The sequence below is a fragment of the Aspergillus nidulans genome, chromosome VIII, assembly GCF_000011425.1.
Source record: "Aspergillus nidulans FGSC A4 chromosome VIII".
NCBI classification, from domain to species: Eukaryota; Fungi; Ascomycota; class Eurotiomycetes; order Eurotiales; family Aspergillaceae; genus Aspergillus; species Aspergillus nidulans.
The window spans coordinates 4,336,783-4,357,694 of NC_066264.1; the positions used below are offsets into that span (position 1 = coordinate 4,336,783).

Genomic DNA, 20,912 nt, shown 5'->3' on the forward strand with positions numbered 1-20,912 from the left:
CCACCTTGTCTGCTCCATTCTTAGAAAGCACTTAAGAAATGCCCATCTATACCCAAAAAGAAAAAATTGGCCAAAAAAGCCTTAAAGGAGAGATACCACCAGGTCACGTCTGCGCTAGCATCGCATCGACTGTAATTACTATTCACAGAGGCAAGCCTTATTGTCCGCAGTTTGACTGCTGGGGTCACCGCACTGAGTTCGCTCATTCGACAACCCTTCGGAATTATGTATGTCCCTGCACTGGTATCACATGGTCACATATAGTCACGCCTAGCCCTTCTTTATCCTCGCGATAGGTGTCAAAGCAGGTTATAGAACAAGACCTTGTAGGATTCTTGAGTTGATTGAGCAGCGCAAGACTGCATTTGCAGGGCTTTGAACGAAGGAAAAGGAAAACATCTGTGACTGCTGACCACCTAGAGCATGAGATAGGTAGCATGCACTGCATAAGCTCGCACAGCATACGGGGAAGTTCAATTGTCCGCCGGTCCATCCAGACGGTATTCAAATGCTGTCTCTAAGAATAGCTATAGATTGCGGAAAGGATACTGCTGTTGAACAGAATTTTTGATCCTGCTCTTTGCCCTGCATATATTACCAAACCCTCAAGGGTCGAATGGGGTGCTTCTGATCGAGGCACCCCACGATACGACGATAATATCTCTATTGATCAAGATGAGTGCTCCGCAAAACCATAATAACGGTCATCTAATCGTGCATGTTTTGGTTAATTGTGGGGATGTCTGGGTTTTCAAGGGGTCTGCATCAAGGGGGACCATGGCCTGTCTGAGACCAATAATGGATGGGGGGATAAAGTACCGGAGTACAGAGCAGGACAGTACTTGTCATATCTGGCTCACTCATATGATACGAAGGGGTTTTCCATCTCTCCAAAATGGATGTGAGCTTGCAGATGCCCTGGAAGTGGTGGCGGTTGTAGGGCACCACGTCTATACTGCGCTGGCGGATTACTACTTAGTGCTCTGTGACTGGTATACTATTAGGCGTAGTAGTACATCAAGCACAAGCACTACGCCACATATTGCAGCAACGCTCACTTATTGTATGCCTGCTTACCTTCTCCCATGGATGCAGTTTGTTTGCATGATCTACTTCTCTAGTCTGAATGTATGGACATGCGCAAAGCGCGCTGAGCTTCATTTCGCTTATTGGACTTGAATGCCGGTATCAACACTGGTCCTTATAGGCAATTTATCTAATCGAGCCAATAGACATTATTTTGGTATCATTGTCCACGGTCGGTTTAAACGGAGTCCGAGGAGTCGTAATAAGATTTGAACTGCTGTTCAACACGACGAACGTAAGATTTCTGCATCATTCAGAGTATGCAGGTGAAGGAGATCGGCCATGGAACTGATAACCCGAGACAGCCGCGACATCCAGGACAACCGTAAATGCTGACATAAAAGGGTCTCCGTCTCAGTCTTGTTGACAACAATAGAATTGGAGAGTCCAGTCCAAAAAGCATGAACTTGCGGTGTCACTCCAGCGCCGGCGTGGGTACTTCCACACGTGGCGGTATCTGATTTAGAAACGCCCTAGTCGGCGTTCGAGGGTAGTTAGACACTGACGATCGTACAGGGTACAGATACGTGGAGGTACATTGACCGAACGTTTCTTGGACGGGTTGAGATTGATTTCGTGCACCGCAATGTACACTATTGGGCCGAAGTCGAGCAACGCTTCCGGAGTCTGTTTGGTTCTCGTTCGAGAACACGATATCGCCTCCCGCTTAGTCGACGGCTTAAGAGCCTCTTTATTGACCAGGGCTCGCGATTGTCGGCGTGCTTTTCTGTCCCATTGGGGTAATGTCTTTGATTTTGAGAGTCAACATAAATATCGGCTTGGTCCGCCTCGGATCGCAGGGCTATCAGCGAGTCTGCACCCATCGTCTAGAATGAAATTCAAGCAAGTAAGGAGTTAGCCTGGGGCCTGGATCGCTAGTGGCTTGAGAGATGCCAGGGTTCTAATTCCGAGCCCGAGGCGTTTATTTTCTGATTCAACACGGGCGGAAGTTGGAGGTCAGGACAAAGAATTCCGGCAGTAGTCGACAGACTCGATACGGAGGTTGGTGGAGAGAATGAGGGCCAGGGCCGAGACCGAGCGGGGTTTTTCGATATGGATGGCTTGCGTGTATTGCTACTCCGTCGGACCCAGGATGAGGCAAGATTCTAACGAGACTTGGTAGCGGCTCCGTGAGATCCGGCCCTGGAGTAACCTCTAGTCGGTTGGTATCGCGATGTTGGTATAGCATAAAATTACCCCAGGAAATCGAGTGAGATCCGAGTTCATCCGCATCCTCAATATGGAGGACTGTCAACTAACAACATCACGTGTAATCGAACTCATGAAGCTTTGTAAGGACTTTTAGACTTGATGACAAGCGAGAAAAGTCAAAATTAAACAGATAGAAACATAGCCTAAGCATTCTAGAATTCACGGCGACACCTATCTGATAAAGCCGTTGGGTCTATCTTACAGATACACCGCTGGATGGTTAAGCTGAGACAAGTCTAACCTTCCACCTCTGGGCCTGAACGAGCCCGACTTCCCCCGCCAAAATCTGATTTGAAGCCGGAATTCGCCGCATGCTAAAAGTCTTATTAGTTGATAGACTTCAATAATGTAAGTCAATGGGCCAGGCCCGGTGATCATTCGGGTTGCCACTCAGCAAGCCCAACGGGAGCATTTCTGTAACTGGCGCGTGACAACATTTTGATCCTAAGGTCCCCAAGAATAAGCGCCACGGTCATTGGGCTGAAGAGGCTTGCACGAGATCTTTATCCAAAGTCGTATAGGTCCGAAGACTCAGTGGTTTATGTTCGTCGGTCAGACTCCATTTGACTCCGTTTCTTCCTGGTAGAAGAAGCCCGTGCATGCAGGGAGGTTAATAGTACACTTTTCTTTTATGGATTTCGACATACCAAGATTCTTGTCTGCTCCCTGACTAAAGGAAACCAGGCCCGTACCCGCGGGTGATTCGTCTGTTGGGCCTGTACTAATACCTTCGCCTCCATGCCCTTATAATGCCCAATCCTCCCCGCTTGGTCGTTAAGCGTATACACTGCTCTTCTGCTCCGTACGGTTGACATCACCGTAAAGCATCCCATCGATCATCATATATACATACATACATATATATTGCATAAACCGACCACGGTTAAAAATGGCAGCCCTCTGGATCTTCGTCGCATTTGGCTACCTCCTCCTCTATGCATTTGCTTCAATGCAGGCGCAACTACTAGATGCTCAGACTATGCTTCTCAAGCAACTTGCGAATTGACATTTGGGAATTGATACCGGAACGAATGAGACGAGAAACGCCAAGGAAAACAATGAATATGATGATGTTCTCGGATTAGGAATCCGCGAAGCCGGTAACCCTCGGAAAGCTGTCTTGTGATCGGTGGCCAGCGTGCTTCGCTATTCTCTGAAGACCGAATGTTTTCCGGTTATGTTCGGCCTCGAGAGCTGGATCTCATCACGAATGAAAGTAATCATGCAAAGGGTTCTACGATGTTTACGATTAACGACTGCAAGCGGTTGCTTGGATACGACTGGCCTGAATAAGACAAAATATTTGCGAATAGATCTGGTGCGATGAGCAGACATATACGGCATGTAAATGAGAATGGTTCAGTCACGAGCTCATTACGATGTCCTGCAGCTTTGGATGATCTCTAGGGTTATGCGATTTTTGATTTTCATAAATTGTTCCCTATATGGTTTGTCCAGGCGGGATATGTTCTCAATGTATAATTTGTAGCTCATACATTGTGGAATGCTGACGCTCGCCATTCACCAAGAAGCCTCGTACGGCGGTTGTTGGTGGCTTCGAAGTGCGGGGACAGGCCATATGTGCCCGAGAAAGTCTCAGCTGATACAGTGCAGGACGACCTTCGGCAGAGCGTGACGATGCTGAGCTACTTTACATGTCGACTGAGAACATTCGACAGGAAGTAGGCGAGCTGCTTTGGGCCGGTCCGTGCGAAAAGCCTGAGATGGGATAGGATACACTGTAGCCCGGAATATCGGTAGGTTGTATACCATCTAATCAGCGCCCGCAACAGCCTATACTATCGATATGTGCATCCAGGGACTTAGAACCATATCTTGATCAATTCTTCACTGACAGCGCTTGGTGTTAGGACGCCGCTGTCCGTGATCAATGCAGAAATTAAATGGGGTGGTGTGAAATCCACAGATCCGGCATCGAATTCTGTGTTCAGACCAGAGGATTTCGACGCGTCTGCAGGCTCTCGTTGTTGCTTAGCGTTGTCAACTTCTTCTTGCGTCTTGAAGTCGATAACGTGCTGTTCGATGGGCAGGTCATATTGCCCAAGCGGGTAAACACGGACGAACTTGTGGCTCTCCGCCACAACGTAGAATGGCTTCCCCATGGCTTTTGCAAGGAGTCCAATTTGGTAAGTGCCCATTCGCGATACTATGCCGCCATTTTCCACAACACCCTCCGCACCAACAATAACCACATCTGCCTTGCCGAGTGAATATGCCACAGCAGACTCCGGGATCGTAGCAACAGGGACGCCCTTTGCCCGAAGCGCACGTACCGTCTCCATTCCCTCTGGCTCAGCCGTGGGGTTCTCAATGTCTCCCTTTGGCGACGAAAGGACGTATATCACGTTGAATCGCACTGCAGAAGGGCCCCCCTTTTCATCTGCGGCTTGCTGTAACAGCGAGGCGACGACTCTAGACCCTCCGTTTGTCAATACGGTGCTTCCATCGCGGACAAAGCCCCTCCCAAAACCAGCAATCTTATCTCGGCTCTCCTTGGCACGTCGAATGAACAACCGACTGTTGGAAAGGAGGTGTGCTCGAATCGCATTGAAATCTCCTGCAGGCCCCAGCTGGCCTGGCCTTTGAAGAGTTGTGATTAAGTAGCGTTGGAAAAGATCGGTTCCGGCGGAAAGACCGATGGGGTTAGGGATGGACTTCTTCAAATGTGTGGTAGACTTCTCTAGGAGGTCAAGTGTTTCTGATATCGTCGATGAAGGAGAATGTGTGAGGAGGAGAACTAAGGCTTCGATAGCAGCGATTGGCATCGTCAGGTCGGGATCAGACCGAAGCAAGTCATTGTATGTAGCGACAATACTAACAACATCAGCATCAGAGGGCAGAGTATGAACCAAAGCACTTACTCGAAGGGCTCGGAGGGTTTGGTTATCTGGGAGTCTGTCGCTGTCATTGTGCTTAACGGGAGCTTATTAGCTTAACCGATCAAGATAGTCTTTTTCCGGCTCGGTTAGAATCGACACTGTCTTGTGGAAGATACTGTAACTTGAGGCTTGGAAGAGTCATCAAAAAAGGGCATCGCGGAGAATTTGCAATGTTTGCAACGCAGCCCCTCCAGAAAGTTGCTAGTCCGCTTTGGTCAGTTGCCGTGCAAGCATCACCTGTGTAAACAAACCTGCAGTTTCTTCGCAGCGTAACCACTTTCCCTTTATCCCCTCTTCTCGTATTGGGGCTAAGAATCGATACGGGGAACTACATGACACGATGGCTTACAATCATCGCATAAGCCAACAATTCCATAGCTCCCAGCAGCATGGCCGGGGTAGTCGCAAGAAGGAAGATGAGAATGACGCCCTGATGCGCCTGGTACGTACATAAGATTCCATCATGGCTTCCCTCGGCTCTATGGACTAACCGATAAATAGCCCGACAAAGAGATCGCAGGCTGTATCAATGACATCGGCATACCATTCACTGCCGCCGACCTAATCAAGCCCAACCCTCAGCAGGTTCAAATGGTGCTGGAGTGGTTTGCGGAGCTCCTCATGAATACCACTCGAGAAACCGTTGAGCCTGCAATGCGCGCAGCCGCTGACGATATATGCGGGGACTTTCCGGATATTGTCCCTACAGATACGCGAAACCTGATGGGATTCTTTGTCAATATGAGAAGACTAATGGCGGAGGTATGCGTGCTTATTATCCATGCGACGCGAGTATCAACAACGAACAATATGCTAAAGGCTGTTTTTACAGTGCGGTGTGAATGACTTTACGTTTACCGACCTGACGAAACCTACGCACGATCGCCTTGTAAAGATATTTTCTTACCTCATTAACTTTGTTAGATTTCGCGAGTCTCAAACAGCTGTTATTGACGAACATTTCAACAAAACTGAAAAGACGAAGCAACGAATTGAAACACTGTACACCGAGAATCAGGAGATGGAGCAACGACTTGAGGAAATGCGCCGGGTCCTCAAAGCAAACGAGGCTGAGGTTAAGGAAAAAGTGAGGAGGAATGATGAACTCAAGTCTCGCCTTCGAGAGTTAGGTCGAACTCAGGAGAAAGTGGCGGAGACTCTGGAACGAGTCAAAGCCGAAAAGGCGCGACAACAGAACCTACTGAAGGAAAAGATGGAGAGAACAGTAAGAACTCGTCAAGAGGTTGAGAAGTTGCGGCCATACGTGATGGAAAGTCCGGCAAGCCTCCAGTCAAGCCTCACAGAATTGTCGGAAAGTCTTCTACGGGAGAAGAACCAGATCGATGCCATGGAAAAACGCGCCCGAGCGTTGCAAACCTCCTCGGACACGTTCACTGTTGTCAGCAACGATGTCCAAGCATGCATCAAATTGCTCGAGGATATCGCTGTTGAGCTGCAAAAAGAAGAGGACGAAGAGTCTCGAGCTTCGAGAAACAAGGAGGCCATCTCTGAGAGAGGTAACAATGTAAGGGAAGTCGAACAAACAGAGAAGTTACTGCAGCGGCAGTTAGCCCGGTGGAACGAGAGAATCGAAGCTCTACGTAACACCGCTCATGAGAAGGCGCAAGTGGCTCAAAAGCGGATGGAAGAGCTTCGTGAGGTGCAGATAAAACTCCGAGAAGAGCGAACAGAAAAGCAACGCGACATGGAGCGAAGGAGAATCAGGATTGAGCAAACTGAGAAAAAGGTAATACCAGTGTGTTCTTGTTGGGTTTCCATTCAATAGTAACTTATTGGTGCACAGATGGCCGACTTGAAAGAGAGCATCGAAACCGAAATACAGAGCGCGCACGACGAATACCTCAAGCTAGAGTCCCATATCAAGTTATACATCACGGAGATGGAGAAGAGTTTGTAAGAAATGGATTTTTTCGTTGTTCTCGTCGGAGTTCAGTGGCAGGTTGAGGATACCCGGATGTTCTTGTCGCGTTTCTTTCTGGCGTTTTTGAATTTGCAACTCCCATTTTTAACGAAGTCATGATATAGCTGTTTCATTTGCTTGATTTGTAAACCGAAACCATCGTTGCAAGACTCTTTTGACAGGCACCGTTTGTTCGGTCCAGTAATCTCCTTCTGTCCCAGAACGTAGTGAGTTGCTCAGGAGCCTTACATCCGTGTGCCACACCACATCGTCAGTTTCCATATTGGTCGGATCAAGGGCATCCCGGCATTCGCAAAGCAAGAGATCCATATTTGCCTTAGACGAGACTTCCACTGCGCTGGCAAATGTCCTTGATAATCCTTGAGCGGAAAACTCCCTGGTGAATCTATGTAGAGCCAAAGGGTTTAAGATCGCCAAAAACGGCCGTTGCTTCCCCCCCCGCTCAGTAGCCAGCAGCTGTCCATCGAGACCGGCAGAGAGGTAAGCTCTAAGATGCTCCAAAGTAGGGCAAAATACTGTCCTGACATTGCGGGACGTGGAGAGCAAACCGAGAGTTTTGCTCATCAATTCATGGCTAGCAGGCGCCGCGGAGTGAAGATTGATAGTAGCTAGCAATTGCTCAAGAAATGCTTCTCGTGACATGCAGATGGCCAGTATGCCAAAGCGGTCGTGATGGAGGACGTATTGCAGGAAATCGGTGACCCATTGAGCATCGACTACACGCCGGACGGGCTCCATGAATAAAGATGTCTGACTAAAAAGTCTGTTTCTGTGGTATCGTCACATTATCGTTCAGCATTTTTTTTTTGTCTTCTCGGTGTTATCGTTGCAAATCGAAGTTCACGCCAGGTTAGGGTGATGCAAGGCTCCGGAGAAATGAAGCGAGAGAAGCGCAGGTTTTCGTCATCTGCCCGCGGCCTTCTTCCGCCAACTCCCCGCATCCCCAGCCTAACAGTTGCGAACCCACCGTGTTGTACGCCTTGTGCCTGCGGAAGGGCTGAGAATAAAAATGGAGACGATCTCCAGGATCTCTTCGATGCTGGAAACAGGTATGCTCTTCACATAAACGCTTCTGCAATTCCTGCCAAAGCCATTCAGGATGGCGACTGACGTTGCATGTAAACAGCTCGAGAGCTCACCCTGGAAGCAGCTCAGTCCGCTGCCATCTCTCGAGGGACGGGAATTGGCACGTCATCCCGCGACCTCAGCGTCGCTCATATAAAAAAGCTTCTCGACTCGCGCAGTGACCGCGATGTTTTGGACGGCCTGCGACGCATTATCTCTGTACGAAACCAAAGGCCTTCGCCAGCATTCTAGCGCCGCTGACCTGCCACAGCTCATGTACCGCTCTGAACCCTCCGTCCCATTCTTTTCCGCCGTTGTGAAAAACGTCGCCAGCGCGAACCTCGAAGTCAAGAAGTTGGTCTACATATATCTTGTTCATCATGCGGAGGCGGAACCCGACCTCGCTCTCTTGTCTATCAATGCAATCCAGAAATCGCTCACGGACCAAAATCCTCAGGCCCGGGCTATGGCGCTCCGCACGATGGCTAGCATTAGGGTGCCGGTCATTAACCAGATCGTGTCGTTGGCCATTAAACGTGGCTGCGGTGACATGAGTCCGCACGTCCGGAAAGCAGCCGCCCTTGCTATCCCGAAGTGCTATAGGCTGGATCCCAGCACCCAGCCGCAACTGATTGGGTACATCGAAACACTTCTGGGCGATACCCAGTATTTTGTTGCTGGTCCTGCGGTTGCTGCGTTTCTTGAGGTTTGCCCGGATAGGATCGATTTGATCCATAAGCATTACCGGAGCTTAGTCAAGAAACTCGTGGACATGGATGAATGGGGCCAATTGGCGACTTTGCGTCTTCTGACTTTCTACGCTCGGAAATGCTTCCCTCTGAAGACACGAAAAGTGCAGAAGAATCCCACTAAGTCAAAAGGATTCTATGACGATGACGATGGGGAAGCTAACGAGGGCGAGGGGGAAACGTATGATGTCCCAGTTCTGGACCCAGATCTTGAGCTCTTTTTACGATCTTGCAGGCTACTTTTGCAGAGTCGTAATGCCGCAGTTATCGTCGCTGTCGTTCGATGTTACTTTTACCTTGCTCCGACGGAATATCTTGGTGCTGCCGTTGGTCCTTTGGTCGCTTTGCTTCGAAGCCCCCAAGACATGCAGCACATAGCGTTGTACAATATTGTTGTCGTCGCTCTACGATATCCGAAACCGTTTACGAAATATGTGTCGCATTTCTTGGTGCACGCGTCAGACCCACCTCACATCTGGCGTCTGAAGCTTGAAGCACTTACGATACTCTTTCCCCACTGCGGTAATCACTTTAAAAACTTGATCATCAGCGAGCTCGAACATTTTGCTCAGGGCGCTGATCCCGACTTAGTACGGGAGAGCGTACGCGCCCTGGGACGTTGTGCACAAGGTGACCCTAATGCGGCTGATAAGTGTCTACGTATCCTACTCAACCAAATCACAAGCCTTGATGACACTCTTGTGTCAGAATCACTGACTGTTATCCGACATCTCATTCAACATGATCCGGGCTCGCATGAGCGGACAGTTATTCAGTTGGTGAAGTACCTCGGGCTGACCACAAATCCCGACGCGAGGGCAACCATTGTATGGTTGGTTGGCGAATACGCGGGACTTGAACCTGAGAGGAATTTTGCACCTGACGTTTTACGGGTTTTGGTACAGAATTTCGCCGAAGAGTCGGAGGCTGTGAAGCAACAGATCCTGCTCTTAGGAGCTAAAGTTTATCTCCACCATATTCTACGCAATCCTGTCAAGGAAGAGTCTGACTCAGAAGAGCCTCTATCGAAGCCGGTGGATCAAACCCAGCTGAGGAACGATTGGGCAGATGCCGATGGCGAGAAACAACACGACAGGAATAGTTTAGAGGAAAAAAAAGAAGCACCTGGGGAAGAAGATACAATGACTCTTCTCTGGCGGTATATACTACTTCTGGCCAGATACGACACATCTTACGACCTCCGGGACCGTGCTCGTCTATATAAGGCCCTTCTTTCTTCGCCCTCGTCGACTCAAATAGCGAATTTGCTTCTCCTTGCCCCAAAGCCGGTTCCGCATGCTCCTAGCCCGTCTGAAACCAGGAAAGACCTATTGATTGGCTCATCAACGCTTGTTCTGGGAAACGACGCTGGGATCCACGGTTTGCAGGGTTACGAAAATATACCAGACTGGGTGGAAGCAGGCCACGAGCCGGACCCCAGCCTTCGCGTGTCGGATGTTAAAGCCGATAAAACTACCACGGTGGCGACTACTGCAGGTGAGCAGCTTGACAGAGCTCTCAAGGAGCATGAAGCGAACATAGCTGCCTCAAGCCGAGCGCACGCGGTTCGCGGGAGAGTAGCCGCTCCTGCTGCAAAGAACAAGACCCTTGATCAGTGGCTCGATGAACCCGAGCCCGAAACGGACGAGGAGACTGAGTATGAAGAGGTAACAGATTCTGAGGAGGGAGATGAAGAGTATTCAACGGAATACGAAACAGACTCTGAGGCAGGAGATGAGGACGAGGAAGAGGAAGAGGAAGAAGAGGAGGAAGAAGAAGAAGAAGAAGAAGAAGAAGAAGAGGACGCTGACTCCGAAGAGCGCCGACAAACTCAACAGCTTCTAAGATAGCAGGCTAGGCGTTTGACGAAGGTGCATTTTGCTCAATTTCAGGCTACCTAAGTCCTATATACTATCGAATATATAAGATTGGGCTACGTACTGTAACCTGTTTATGGTAACCTCTACCGCATAGGGCCGGGGCGGTATGTGACGGCAGAACAAGTAAGCGATGCAGGTCCGATCCAGGCCCTGGCTTCTCGCCTCTAAACATCGGCATATCTCAGGCAGCGTCCACTGGGCCAACAGTGAGGAGTGCTGTTCTTCTAGCTGTTCTTCTAGCTGTGTTTCTCTTTCATCTCTTCTCCTACGCATGAAACGAGTTCCGTTCGCGGCGCTTACTCACCCCACCGCTCCTCTAGTCCCTTGGTCATGATGAGAGCTACTGCGGGAAGTTTCAAGCCAGACGTACCCCTTCTCCAGCCAACCCACATATCACTCGTTCTCAGGACTCTATATCAGCGAGCTTATCCTTGATATCTCGTTGCATATTGCTCGACGATATCTTCGTGGCCCGCATATTTGCGTGTCTCTTCTAGTAATCGTCCTGTACCACCATTCTCTCGGCTTCTATATTAGATTTCATTATTCGCAATGCCTGGTTTACCAGGTACGTCTGCCGCAGACCGCTGTCTGTTTCCTCATTACTGACATTCCAATAGCTAGCATCGACCTGGACGAGTGCATTGAGAGGCTGTATAGAAAGGAGCTGCTGGCGGACTCTGTGATTGAAGCCATATGCGCCAAGGCGAAAGAACTGTTGATGAAGGAGAGCAATGTGGTTCACATCGCGGCCCCCGTTACGGTAGTAGGAGACATTCACGGGCAATTTTTCGACATGATTGAGATTTTTAAGATTGGCGGATTCTGCCCAAATACGAACTACCTGTTCCTTGGTTCGTTCCAGCATACCTAGAATGCGGACTTCTCTAACCAGTTCTGTCTTACTATACAGGCGACTACGTTGACCGCGGCCTCTTCAGCGTCGAGACCATCTCTCTACTCGTCTGCCTCAAACTTCGTTACCCGTCGCGCGTGCACCTTATCCGTGGGAACCACGAGTCACGCGGCGTCACCCAATCTTACGGTTTCTACACCGAGTGCGCCCGCAAGTACGGTAATGCCAACGTCTGGCACTACTTTACCGACATGTTCGACTTCCTCACCCTCGCTGTCGTCATTAATGACCAGATCTTTTGCGTCCACGGGGGCCTTTCCCCCTCCATTCACTCAATAGACCAGATCAAAATCATCGACCGCTTCCGCGAGATCCCGCACGAGGGACCCATGGCTGACCTTGTTTGGTCGGACCCCGATACGGAGCGCGACGAGTTTTCCCTCTCGCCGCGCGGTGCGGGATATACCTTTGGAGCGCAGGTCGTTCGGAAATTCCTCGAGGTTAATAGTATGTCTCATATCCTGCGCGCTCATCAATTGTGCCAGGAGGGGTACCAGGTTCTTTATGATGATCGGTTGAGTACGGTTTGGAGCGCGCCGAATTACTGCTACCGGTGTGGAAACCTTGCGAGTGTGCTCGAAGTTAGTGATACTGGAGAGAGGTTTTTCAATATCTTTGATGCAGCACCTGAGAATGATATCCATCGGGGTGAGCAGCAGACGCAGCAGAGCAAGGATGGCCAGGGTCCTGTGATCGACTACTTTCTGTGATACCCTTTTTCATTCGTATTTCGCCGCTTTATGTTTCCTTTGACTGTCATCTTATTTCATTTGAGCGCCACTTTTGGAGTTGATAAATTCATTTCACTTATAGATAATCTTGTCTGTACGAAGACCGAAGGGACGCATGTATTTAAAACTGTCAAGATGCTGGGCCCATCCAATCGGACACCATGCTGATTCCATCTAGAGGTGCCAAACACGTCTTCCAAACAACTGAACTAACACTTTAACGCTCATAGGTAGGGAAAATATATGCTGTTCGTTATATGTATGTACTATCGCCAAGAAAAATCCCGTCAAGATTTACCAGTCCTTCGCAATGTCGAAGGACCAGTGGAAGTGGAGATGCACTTTGTCATCGTCGTCGATAAACTTCGATTCCGCGTTGTAGTGGCCGCGAGCCATCATCCCCGAGGGGGCCTCCTCTTCTTGGACTGAAAGATGCAAGAGTCAGTATTGGAGGCGCTCCATAGGAGAAAGAAAAGACTTACACTTCTTCTCGTAAATTGGCTTTCCTGTAGTGCATGGCGCATAACTTCCCTAATACCAGTTAGCACATTCTATAAACCTGTCCTGACATGGCCTTCGCTATTCTCCCAAACTTACAAGCATCTCCTGATCCTTGCTAACCCGGATACCCTTGCGCTTGACAACCTGGAGGTACTTGAGGCCGCTCAGAACATCGTGGTGGACCTCAAAGGTCACCTTAATGCGGAAGTGGGCGCCCTCCTTGATAGTGAAGGGCTTGTCCTTCAGCTTCTCGAGCGCGCCCGGGGCAGAGACATCGATAACAACATCCGGACGGCCTTGAACTTCAAGCGCTAGGGTTTTGATGATACATGTTCGGGGGTCGTTGGGGTCTCCGGTGGGCTCGCCGGTGTTTAGGCCGAGGGAGGCCTTCCAACGGTTGAGGGATTCGTCATTTTTGTCTGGTGAGAGTGGCGTTAGTTAATGGGATTTATTTTACTTCTTTTCTTATTCTTTTAGTTTCTTGGTGTGGGTTTGTGAGATAAGCAATAAACGAGGTGGGGTGGTCAAAGAGTGTAGTTGCAGGTAAGGGGTGAACCGGACCCCACGAGGCAGTTGCGGGAGTCCTCAGGAAATGCTTCGATTGACGGCAGTGGGCTTACATACCGAGCTCATTGTATTCAGCAATTGTCTTCTTCTCTCCGACCTTGAAGCCTTCAGTCTTGGAGGCAATGAGTTCGTCGTCATGTTCGGCCATTGTGCTAGGATTTGTGTACTGATATGGCGGGGTAGCGGTGACCGACAATTGGGGGTGGAAAGGAGAGAGTTAAAGATGAATGGCGGACTGGTAAGTTGGGATTGTACTGTCTGGATTCAGCAGGTAGTTAGTATTTGAAAGAAGAGATCGAAAATAAGAAGCTAGAGGCTCGAGAAGAAAAGAGAAAATATGTTCGAGGCTGAAGATGTCTTGTTCGAGGCCGAGCTTTGTTGATGTAGCGGTGGGTAAATGAGGGGATTCCTGTTCGAGACTAGCGCGTGAGGTCCCTCCGTGGGCATCGACTGATCGCCCACTCCATTCGCCAACGGTCACTCTGCGGCTGCTTACTCGCCGTATGTGGAAGGTATATTTCTCCCCAGCAGTCTAATCATATTCTGAATAATCTGGGAACATATTTCACTGCTTCTGTTAGTTACTGAATGACCATTGGATAACTATGGTATGATGCAGTGACGCGATATAAAGTGAAGCGGTATGGTGTCTTCTAGGTGTACCTAATTAATCCTTTGTACTGCCAGAATTATATTGGTCTGGCAAATGGCTACCTATTCTGTACCTTTCTCATCTGAGTATGAGGCTGCCCACTATCAATTAGACCAAGTCATATGCCAACAACACAGGCAGGACTGAAAAATCATTAGCTCCAGAACCGCAGTTCGGAAAATCGCCATGACTAGAGCAGGCCAGTAACATTTCAAGAATGATTAAGCAGGGTCGTGCTGTGCAAGAGAACCATTATGGAATAATCTAGCTTCAGCTCTTTGTTTCGAATATGGATGACGGTTGATAACGTCCAAAGGCCCATTTCACGGTAACAACCAAGCATCTACCTGAGCGCTTTGAAATTGCGGTGACTCTCATAATGTGATGACTTCGGCTTATTGGATGAGTATGTACCAATGATATCCTGATTGTAAGTTGTACTGTTGGTTAAAGGCGCCTGACTGGCCTTGAAGAGGCGTCCTAGCTCCAACGCAGTGTAACCGCAGTACTCATTCCACTGAGCGAAAAGTTATAGACTAAGCCGGCCATAAGATTCCCCTTGGTTACTTCGAGCATCAAAGTAGTCACCTTCTTCACAACAGGATGCAGGGCCATCTATTCTATGTATCAGCTTCTTCGCAGCCGTCAATGACCCTACCCTCAGCGCAGCAGTAGCAGCATATCCGTGCCATTTTGAGGCAGTATGCTTCGCATATAGCCTGCCGACAGAAACTCCACCTTGTTTTAGAGTAGCGCGTTCAGCGGCGCAACGAGTGAGCTGAGGTGCCTAGGGAAATTTCTCTTGACTATGTGTTAGAATGCAATTCTTTACAAGTTCTGAATAGTACTCCGCCGCGTTTGTGGGGATGAGCTGGGGTCTGCCGCTGAAGATGAGATTAGAGGGTTCCTTGAAGCGCGTGTTAGCGATGATATGGCCATTTTGGCCCTTTCAGGTCAGGCGCAGCTGAGAGTATCTGCACCTACAGAGTATTAGTGATTCGGTGCTAAGTGACCAATAGACTTCTCCAACATCAAAGAAATTGATCTCGATCTGCTTAATCCTAGTTGCAAGGACTTATGAGGTCATGTGAGCTTCCAGGTATTCATCCTTGGTACAGGGACGGCTGTTCCACGGGTGTGAGCTTGAGCTGATCTGTTTATGCTGTCACTAATGCTACAGATCTCCCGCCCATTGATTATTGTTCCCACCCCCTGGACGCTGCATGATTTAACAGGGAATGGGAGATGTGTATGGCGTAGGGTTCTGTCCAGTCGAAGTCAGCCGAAATTGGGGATTACCGCTGAAGGATGCAGCAGGTGTAGCATCCACAAGCAGCGCTGGTGAGCGCTTTCAAGCTTGAGCCAAGCTCACGAAGAGAAGAAAGAACTATAGGGCTAATAGATATTGAAAGTGGGCGACAGGCTTTCTGGCTCAGCACAAGGCCATGGAAGTATGTAATCTGTAGCAAATTCTTATGTTGCTCCTGGCTCTTGAGTGAGGGCGAGTCCCAACACGAATCAACAAGGCAGAGCTTGCCCATTCAGGCGACAAGGCACTAATACAGAAGCGGAGTGTAAGGCACTTTGCCGATTATTACCGCGTACAGTAGGTGCTTGAAGACTCCAGCGGTTCTAATTGGAGGATAATGATACGGTACAAGTGGATTCAAGGCAATGGTAATAATGCCTCAAGGCCTTCCGGCTCTCTCGAGTCCCCCGTCCTTATGAGTGAACGACTATCCATTCATTATTTTCCTCCTGCTCTATCAACCCTCCTATCGATTCCCGTCGGTTACCGACTCCTAATTTGTCGCAGCTGAGAACTGAGTCTGTTCTTAAGACCTTCTCCTACTACAAACAATCGCGCTCTCCAGCTGCGCGCTCCCACTGGCTTTTGGCTAGTGACGTCTTATCCTATCCTCGACCCTTTCCGGACAGACGCGCCTGCAACGTGGCCGACGTTCGGCGTCGCATTTAAGTGCCCGCCCGATCAGCACGATTGTCAACTCCCGCGAACGCCTCCCTCTATCCCCATCTTTGCGGCCAGTTATCATCATGGTACGCTCGCTGCCAAAGAAGAACAACCCGTTCGTCACTCCCGACGCGGCACCTCCCTGTAAGTTATCGCCTCCATGGGCGCAGGTGGCTATCGCGCTCTGATGTTCCGCACCCAGTCACTCTTGGGTTACTTGCGACTAATTACATATTTTTTCTCTCTTATTTTCAGATGAGGAATTGCTTATGCGCCGTCGTCTGGGAAAGACCAATCTTGCTGTTAAGCCCACTCAAGTGGGCACCTCAAATGCGACCAAGCCGGAAAATCTTGGACCTTTTGAGTATGCTCATCTGCGCGCACCTCTACCCAAGGACCTGAAAGGGTCCGAGATCTTCCCATCGCACTCCCCGCAGCAGCATCCAGAGACATATTTTCTGATGGTAAGAGGACCTGAATCGCGCGACTTGAGCGTTCGCGAAGTAGATTCTAACTAAGCTGCCCTTCCCACAGCGACGAAGCAAGGACGGGTACGTGAGCGCGACTGGCATGTTCAAAATTGCTTTCCCATGGGCCAAGCTCGAGGAAGAACGATCCGAACGCGAATACCTCAAGACGCGCCCAGAAACGAGCGAGGACGAAATCGCCGGAAATGTTTGGATCTCCCCAGTATTGGGTAAGGCAGACCAGCGCTGAATATTTGCAAACCGTGATCGAGACTCTAATTTTGTTATCCAATAGCGCTCGAGCTGGCTGCCGAATACAAAATGTACGATTGGGTCCGGGCCCTGCTTGACCCTACGGAGATCATCCAAAGCCCATCTAGCGCGAAAAAGCAGATCACGCCTCCTCCGAAATTCGAACTGCCGCCCATTCAAGCTCCAGAGGCACTCGTCCCTTCATCCCGTACGAGAAGCCGTCGATCAGCTTCTCCCAGCAAGAAAGCTGGCACCCCGCGCAAGCCCAGGCAAACTAAGGCACAGAAAGAAGCCGCTGTGGCGGCCACAAACGAGGCCAACGCGACACTTCAGAGTGCCCTGGATGACACAGTTTCAAATGCAGACGGTGAAATAAATGGAGACGTGTTGCCCAGTGTGGAAGACAAGAGAGAGCCGGAAACGTCGCCCGTCAAGGGCAAGAAAGCAGCTGCAAAGGCGAAGAAACAGGCCGTTTCCGAGGAGGATCAAGAGGATAAAGTCAAGATCGAAATCAAGTCGGATGCTGCCGAAGGGAGCGATGTCCAAGCAGCCCAGACTACCATTTCCGTCGAGATGCCCATCTCTTTGCCAGAGGCTCCGTCTGCCGAAGACACACAAGAAATGATCGCGAAGGCCAAAGAAATGGTTAAGGAGGCTGTCAAGCTCCAGCAAGAACCCGCTGAATCGTCAGCAACTGCTAAGAAACGTGGAGCCGAGGAGGCGGAGCTCGGCGAAGAAGAAGAAGACGAGGAGACCAAGACACTACGGACGAAGAGAGCCAAGGTTCTGGAAGAGAAGTTGAAGCGTGAGCGTGTTCGCAACCGTGCTCTAATGGGTGTGACCGCAGCCTTCGCTCTCGCGTAAGTTTTCCGGTCCTTTCGTTGCTGTGGAAGCGCAGTCACTGATATACATGTCTAGAGCATCTATCCCTTATTTCTTCTAGAAAACCTGCTCTCGTGCTGCTAGAAGCCTGAGCTACAACTCATCAAGATTATGGTCATAACCCCCTCTGATTCCCTCGATTTTGATCATTGCCCATCCTCGCTTGGATCTGAATTATCTCCTCTTTATTCCTTATAACTCCTTCGCTGTCACATGCCTAAGTTGAAACCTTGGCTGGAGCTCTCCAAGGCCCTTCGAAACGCGGCAAGAATGATGTACTGTGTCCATGTTTATTTATCACGTTATAATACCTCCCCCCCTTTGGTTGTCAGGTTCGCATCTCCATTCCGAAGAGCAGCGATTATCTCGTCGTCTCAGCGATCGACGCTCGTTTTTAACGTGCGCGTTCTCCTACCTCCTACCTCCTGGATACTCGATACTCGGTTCTTAATCCTTTCCTTCGCAAGGTTCCTGTTTCTTTTTCTTCTCTGTTACAACATTTCGCAGCAAGAGCTAGTGCCTTTCCAGGAAGATGACGGATCATCGCTAGGGTATTTAAGAACAATACAAACGAATAAACCCGAGCTGCTTGTATCCTAGTAGATCAATTGTACATGAATTGTAGTTCAGAAGCTGCATTGAAACGAGGGTGTCGGACCGGTTCGGACTGGAGCAAATGCAAACATGCAAACATGATCATGATGTTCCGCCAAGCACTCTTTGTAGCGCCAATCTCGGTCGCAACCACTACATATCTGTACCTTCTATCTAGTGTTTAGATTATTATACCGCTGCTCCCTGCTTACTGCCAGCAATGAAATGTCTCTCCCTGGTTTAGAGCTCACGCAGCCCTCCGCGGAGAGCCAGTCCGCTTCCGCACCGCCAACTCAGATTAATCTCTCCGCAGGTTCAGAGTGGAGGTTCGAGGTAGCCTTCGGGACCACCGTTCGAGTTAAGGTGAGCCTCTTTCAATAAGATACATTATTGGCTTTTACTTTTCCCATCAAGCCCACCTGCTTATGTTCGCTGAATGAGACTGATCAAAAGGGAGGAACGGTTTCCAGCTCCTAACCGGCACCGCAGAGCTCTTCGGCACCGAACTCGCCCCCTCACAAACCTACACGTTCTCCGGTACAAAGGCCGCAATTTACACGTGGCACGGCTGCACCCTCGAAGTGAGCGCCGGTGACGCAGTCTCCGGACTCGATGGGACTACATCTGCCTCCGGCCGAGGCGGGCTCGGAGCAGGAGGCTGCCAGAGCGAATATATCGCAGAGGAAACGCCGATGGTAGAATATGCAAATGTTCACTTTGCACTGGAGGGCCTCCGTGCTGAAGCGAAGGCGAGTGGGAGGGACGGACCCCGCGTACTGATCCTTGGCCCCGAGGATGCGGGGAAGACGAGCTTGTCAAAGATCCTGACGGCCTATGCGGTAAAGGTTGGACGCGAGCCGATTGTGGTCAATTTGGACCCGACTGAGGGGATGTTGAGCGTGCCTGGTACAGTGTCGGCGACGGCGTTTCGGGCTATGCTGGACGTTGAGGAAGGGTGGGGGAGTAGCCCTATGTCTGGGCCGAGTGCGGTGCCGGTGAAGTTGCCGTTGGTGTATTTCTATCCGATAGTCAACCCGTTGGAGGCGGAAGGGTCGGTGTTCAGGCCGATTGTGTCGAGGTTGGCGTTGTCGGTTATGGGAAGGATGGCAGAAGATGAGGATGCGAAAGAAACGGGCATTATCGTTGATACGCCGGGGATTCTAAGCCAGAGTCGGGCGGGGGCTTTGGAGATGATTAACCATATTGTGACTGAATTTTCGAGTATGTTTTCTACTGGTGTGGTCGTTTTCAGATGGTTGCTGACGATGCCAGTTACGACGATTCTGGTTATAGGCTCGGAACGGTTGTACAGTCTTATGATGAAAAGCTACGATAATAAGCCATCGTCAAGTGCATCTTCTGCGGCATCAGATGAGCGTATCTCGGTAGTGAAGCTCTCAAAATCCGGTGGGTGCGTTGATCGTGACGCTGCGTTTATGAAGGCAGTGCGCGAGTCCCAGATTCGAACATACTTCTTCGGCAACCCGGTCCCTACCACGGCTTCATCGGCATTGTCTATATCCTCCTCTTCAACAACAAATGTTACACTATCGCCACACGCACAGCAGCTAGACTTTGACGCTATAGCCCTCTACAACTACACCACCTCGTCGGCAGAGGAGGACCAAAACGACGAGGACGACTATGATCCCGCCCAATTGACGACGGACTCCTTCCTCCCGGGAAACAACGAGGCAGAGAGCGCATCCTCTCTTCCCGGCCTCAATTCGGCAGCCAATGCCAGCGCCGCTGCCGCCGCTGGCGCACTCGTGCCGCTGAAAAAGGTCCCGGGCCCTGCGCCCTCTGCACTGGCCAACACTCTTCTTGCTATTACGCATGCCTCTCCCACCAGCAGCCCATCTGAGATCCGGGACGCGAGCACCATGGGGTTCCTTTACGTCGCTGACGTCGATAGCGAACGTGGGAAGATCAGGGTCCTTGCGCCGGTGGGGGGCCGGGTTCCCTCACGAGCGATCATCTGGGGTAAGAAATGGCCGGCGGAAGTTGTAGGGCTGGTAGGGTAGATAATCATAAAATAATGATACAAACTGCTCAATACATAGGATATTGTCGTCGTTATGGTCGGAAATCCCGGTTCAGCAAGCAACCTACGTAACTTCTTACGACGCCAACCAAATCTAAATTAACGCATGCCAATGAAGTGTCAGAAAGATGAAGATGGGCGCGGCCACTCCACAGCTTCCAGTCCCAAACCGGTTTAAAGCTGCTTGGGACCCAGTTTTAGGCTCAGGGGTGCAGAAACTCAGAAGAGACCATGAGGGTCAAGATCGCCGCGATAGAACAATAACCTGATCCACCTTTTGCTTGCAATTGAGCATTAATGCTTGTCCTCGTTGTCTCCTTCCCACTCGAGCCCGAGTATCCTCAAATGGATTCGGAACCTCCACCATGACCCTTTTCCGTCCCTCTCTTTCCCTCTTACATCACTCCTCACCTATTTTCATACATCTCTCCCTCCCCTAAACTCCCAACTTCCAATCTAAAGCAGAGGCCGCACGGGATATAGAGACATAGGGGAAGAGA

The 20,912-nt window shown here is 50.0% G+C and overlaps 8 protein-coding genes across 8 annotated transcripts, besides 1 other annotated feature; 5 read left to right on the forward strand and 3 right to left on the reverse strand.

The window, feature by feature from the left end:
• Positions 1–20,912: part of a sequence feature (contig 1.5 561..450355(-1)) that runs on past both edges of the window.
• On the reverse strand, positions 857–1,161 carry ANIA_11261 (uncharacterized protein; the record flags this gene model as incomplete). The annotated part of the gene is made up of 2 exons (XM_050611037.1): positions 857–997; positions 1,078–1,161. 2 exons carry the CDS (start codon positions 1,159–1,161, stop codon positions 857–859), a joined length of 225 nt encoding a protein of 74 aa, XP_050469308.1.
• ANIA_00167 (translation initiation factor eIF2B subunit alpha) lies at positions 3,947–5,295 on the reverse strand. Its single transcript, XM_652679.2, has 2 exons — positions 5,181–5,295; positions 3,947–5,133 (listed from the first exon to the last, which is right to left on the reverse strand). Exons 1-2 carry the CDS (start codon positions 5,225–5,227, stop codon positions 4,122–4,124), a joined length of 1,059 nt encoding a protein of 352 aa, XP_657771.1. The 5' UTR covers positions 5,228–5,295; the 3' UTR covers positions 3,947–4,121.
• nuf2 (kinetochore-associated Ndc80 complex subunit NUF2) lies at positions 5,632–7,241 on the forward strand (the record flags this gene model as incomplete). The annotated part of the gene is made up of 4 exons (XM_652678.2): positions 5,632–5,640; positions 5,700–5,960; positions 6,031–6,945; positions 7,003–7,241. The coding sequence occupies 4 exons, from the start codon at positions 5,632–5,634 to the stop codon at positions 7,114–7,116; spliced, it is 1,299 nt and encodes a 432-aa protein (XP_657770.1). The 3' UTR covers positions 7,117–7,241.
• ANIA_00165 (AP-3 complex subunit beta) lies at positions 8,082–10,857 on the forward strand. Its single transcript, XM_050611038.1, has 3 exons — positions 8,082–8,189; positions 8,267–8,424; positions 8,477–10,857. Exons 1-3 carry the CDS (start codon positions 8,150–8,152, stop codon positions 10,802–10,804), a joined length of 2,526 nt encoding a protein of 841 aa, XP_050469309.1. The 5' UTR covers positions 8,082–8,149; the 3' UTR covers positions 10,805–10,857.
• On the forward strand, positions 11,556–12,556 carry ANIA_00164 (putative serine/threonine-protein kinase ppg1A; the record flags this gene model as incomplete). Its single annotated transcript, XM_652676.2, has 2 exons — positions 11,556–11,688; positions 11,748–12,556. 2 exons carry the CDS (start codon positions 11,556–11,558, stop codon positions 12,458–12,460), a joined length of 846 nt encoding a protein of 281 aa, XP_657768.2. The 3' UTR covers positions 12,461–12,556.
• ANIA_00163 (rho GDP-dissociation inhibitor) lies at positions 12,570–13,697 on the reverse strand (the record flags this gene model as incomplete). The annotated part of the gene is made up of 4 exons (XM_652675.2): positions 12,570–12,906; positions 12,964–13,012; positions 13,079–13,401; positions 13,607–13,697. 4 exons carry the CDS (start codon positions 13,695–13,697, stop codon positions 12,776–12,778), a joined length of 594 nt encoding a protein of 197 aa, XP_657767.1. The 3' UTR covers positions 12,570–12,775.
• Positions 15,998–18,358, forward strand: ANIA_00162 (KilA-N domain-containing protein). The gene is made up of 5 exons (XM_050611039.1): positions 15,998–16,317; positions 16,429–16,637; positions 16,708–16,870; positions 16,936–17,752; positions 17,811–18,358. Exons 1-5 carry the CDS (start codon positions 16,257–16,259, stop codon positions 17,833–17,835), a joined length of 1,275 nt encoding a protein of 424 aa, XP_050469310.1. The 5' UTR covers positions 15,998–16,256; the 3' UTR covers positions 17,836–18,358.
• Positions 18,507–20,441, forward strand: ANIA_00161 (cleavage polyadenylation factor subunit CLP1). The gene is made up of 3 exons (XM_050611040.1): positions 18,507–18,731; positions 18,839–19,589; positions 19,641–20,441. Exons 1-3 carry the CDS (start codon positions 18,594–18,596, stop codon positions 20,390–20,392), a joined length of 1,641 nt encoding a protein of 546 aa, XP_050469311.1. The 5' UTR covers positions 18,507–18,593; the 3' UTR covers positions 20,393–20,441.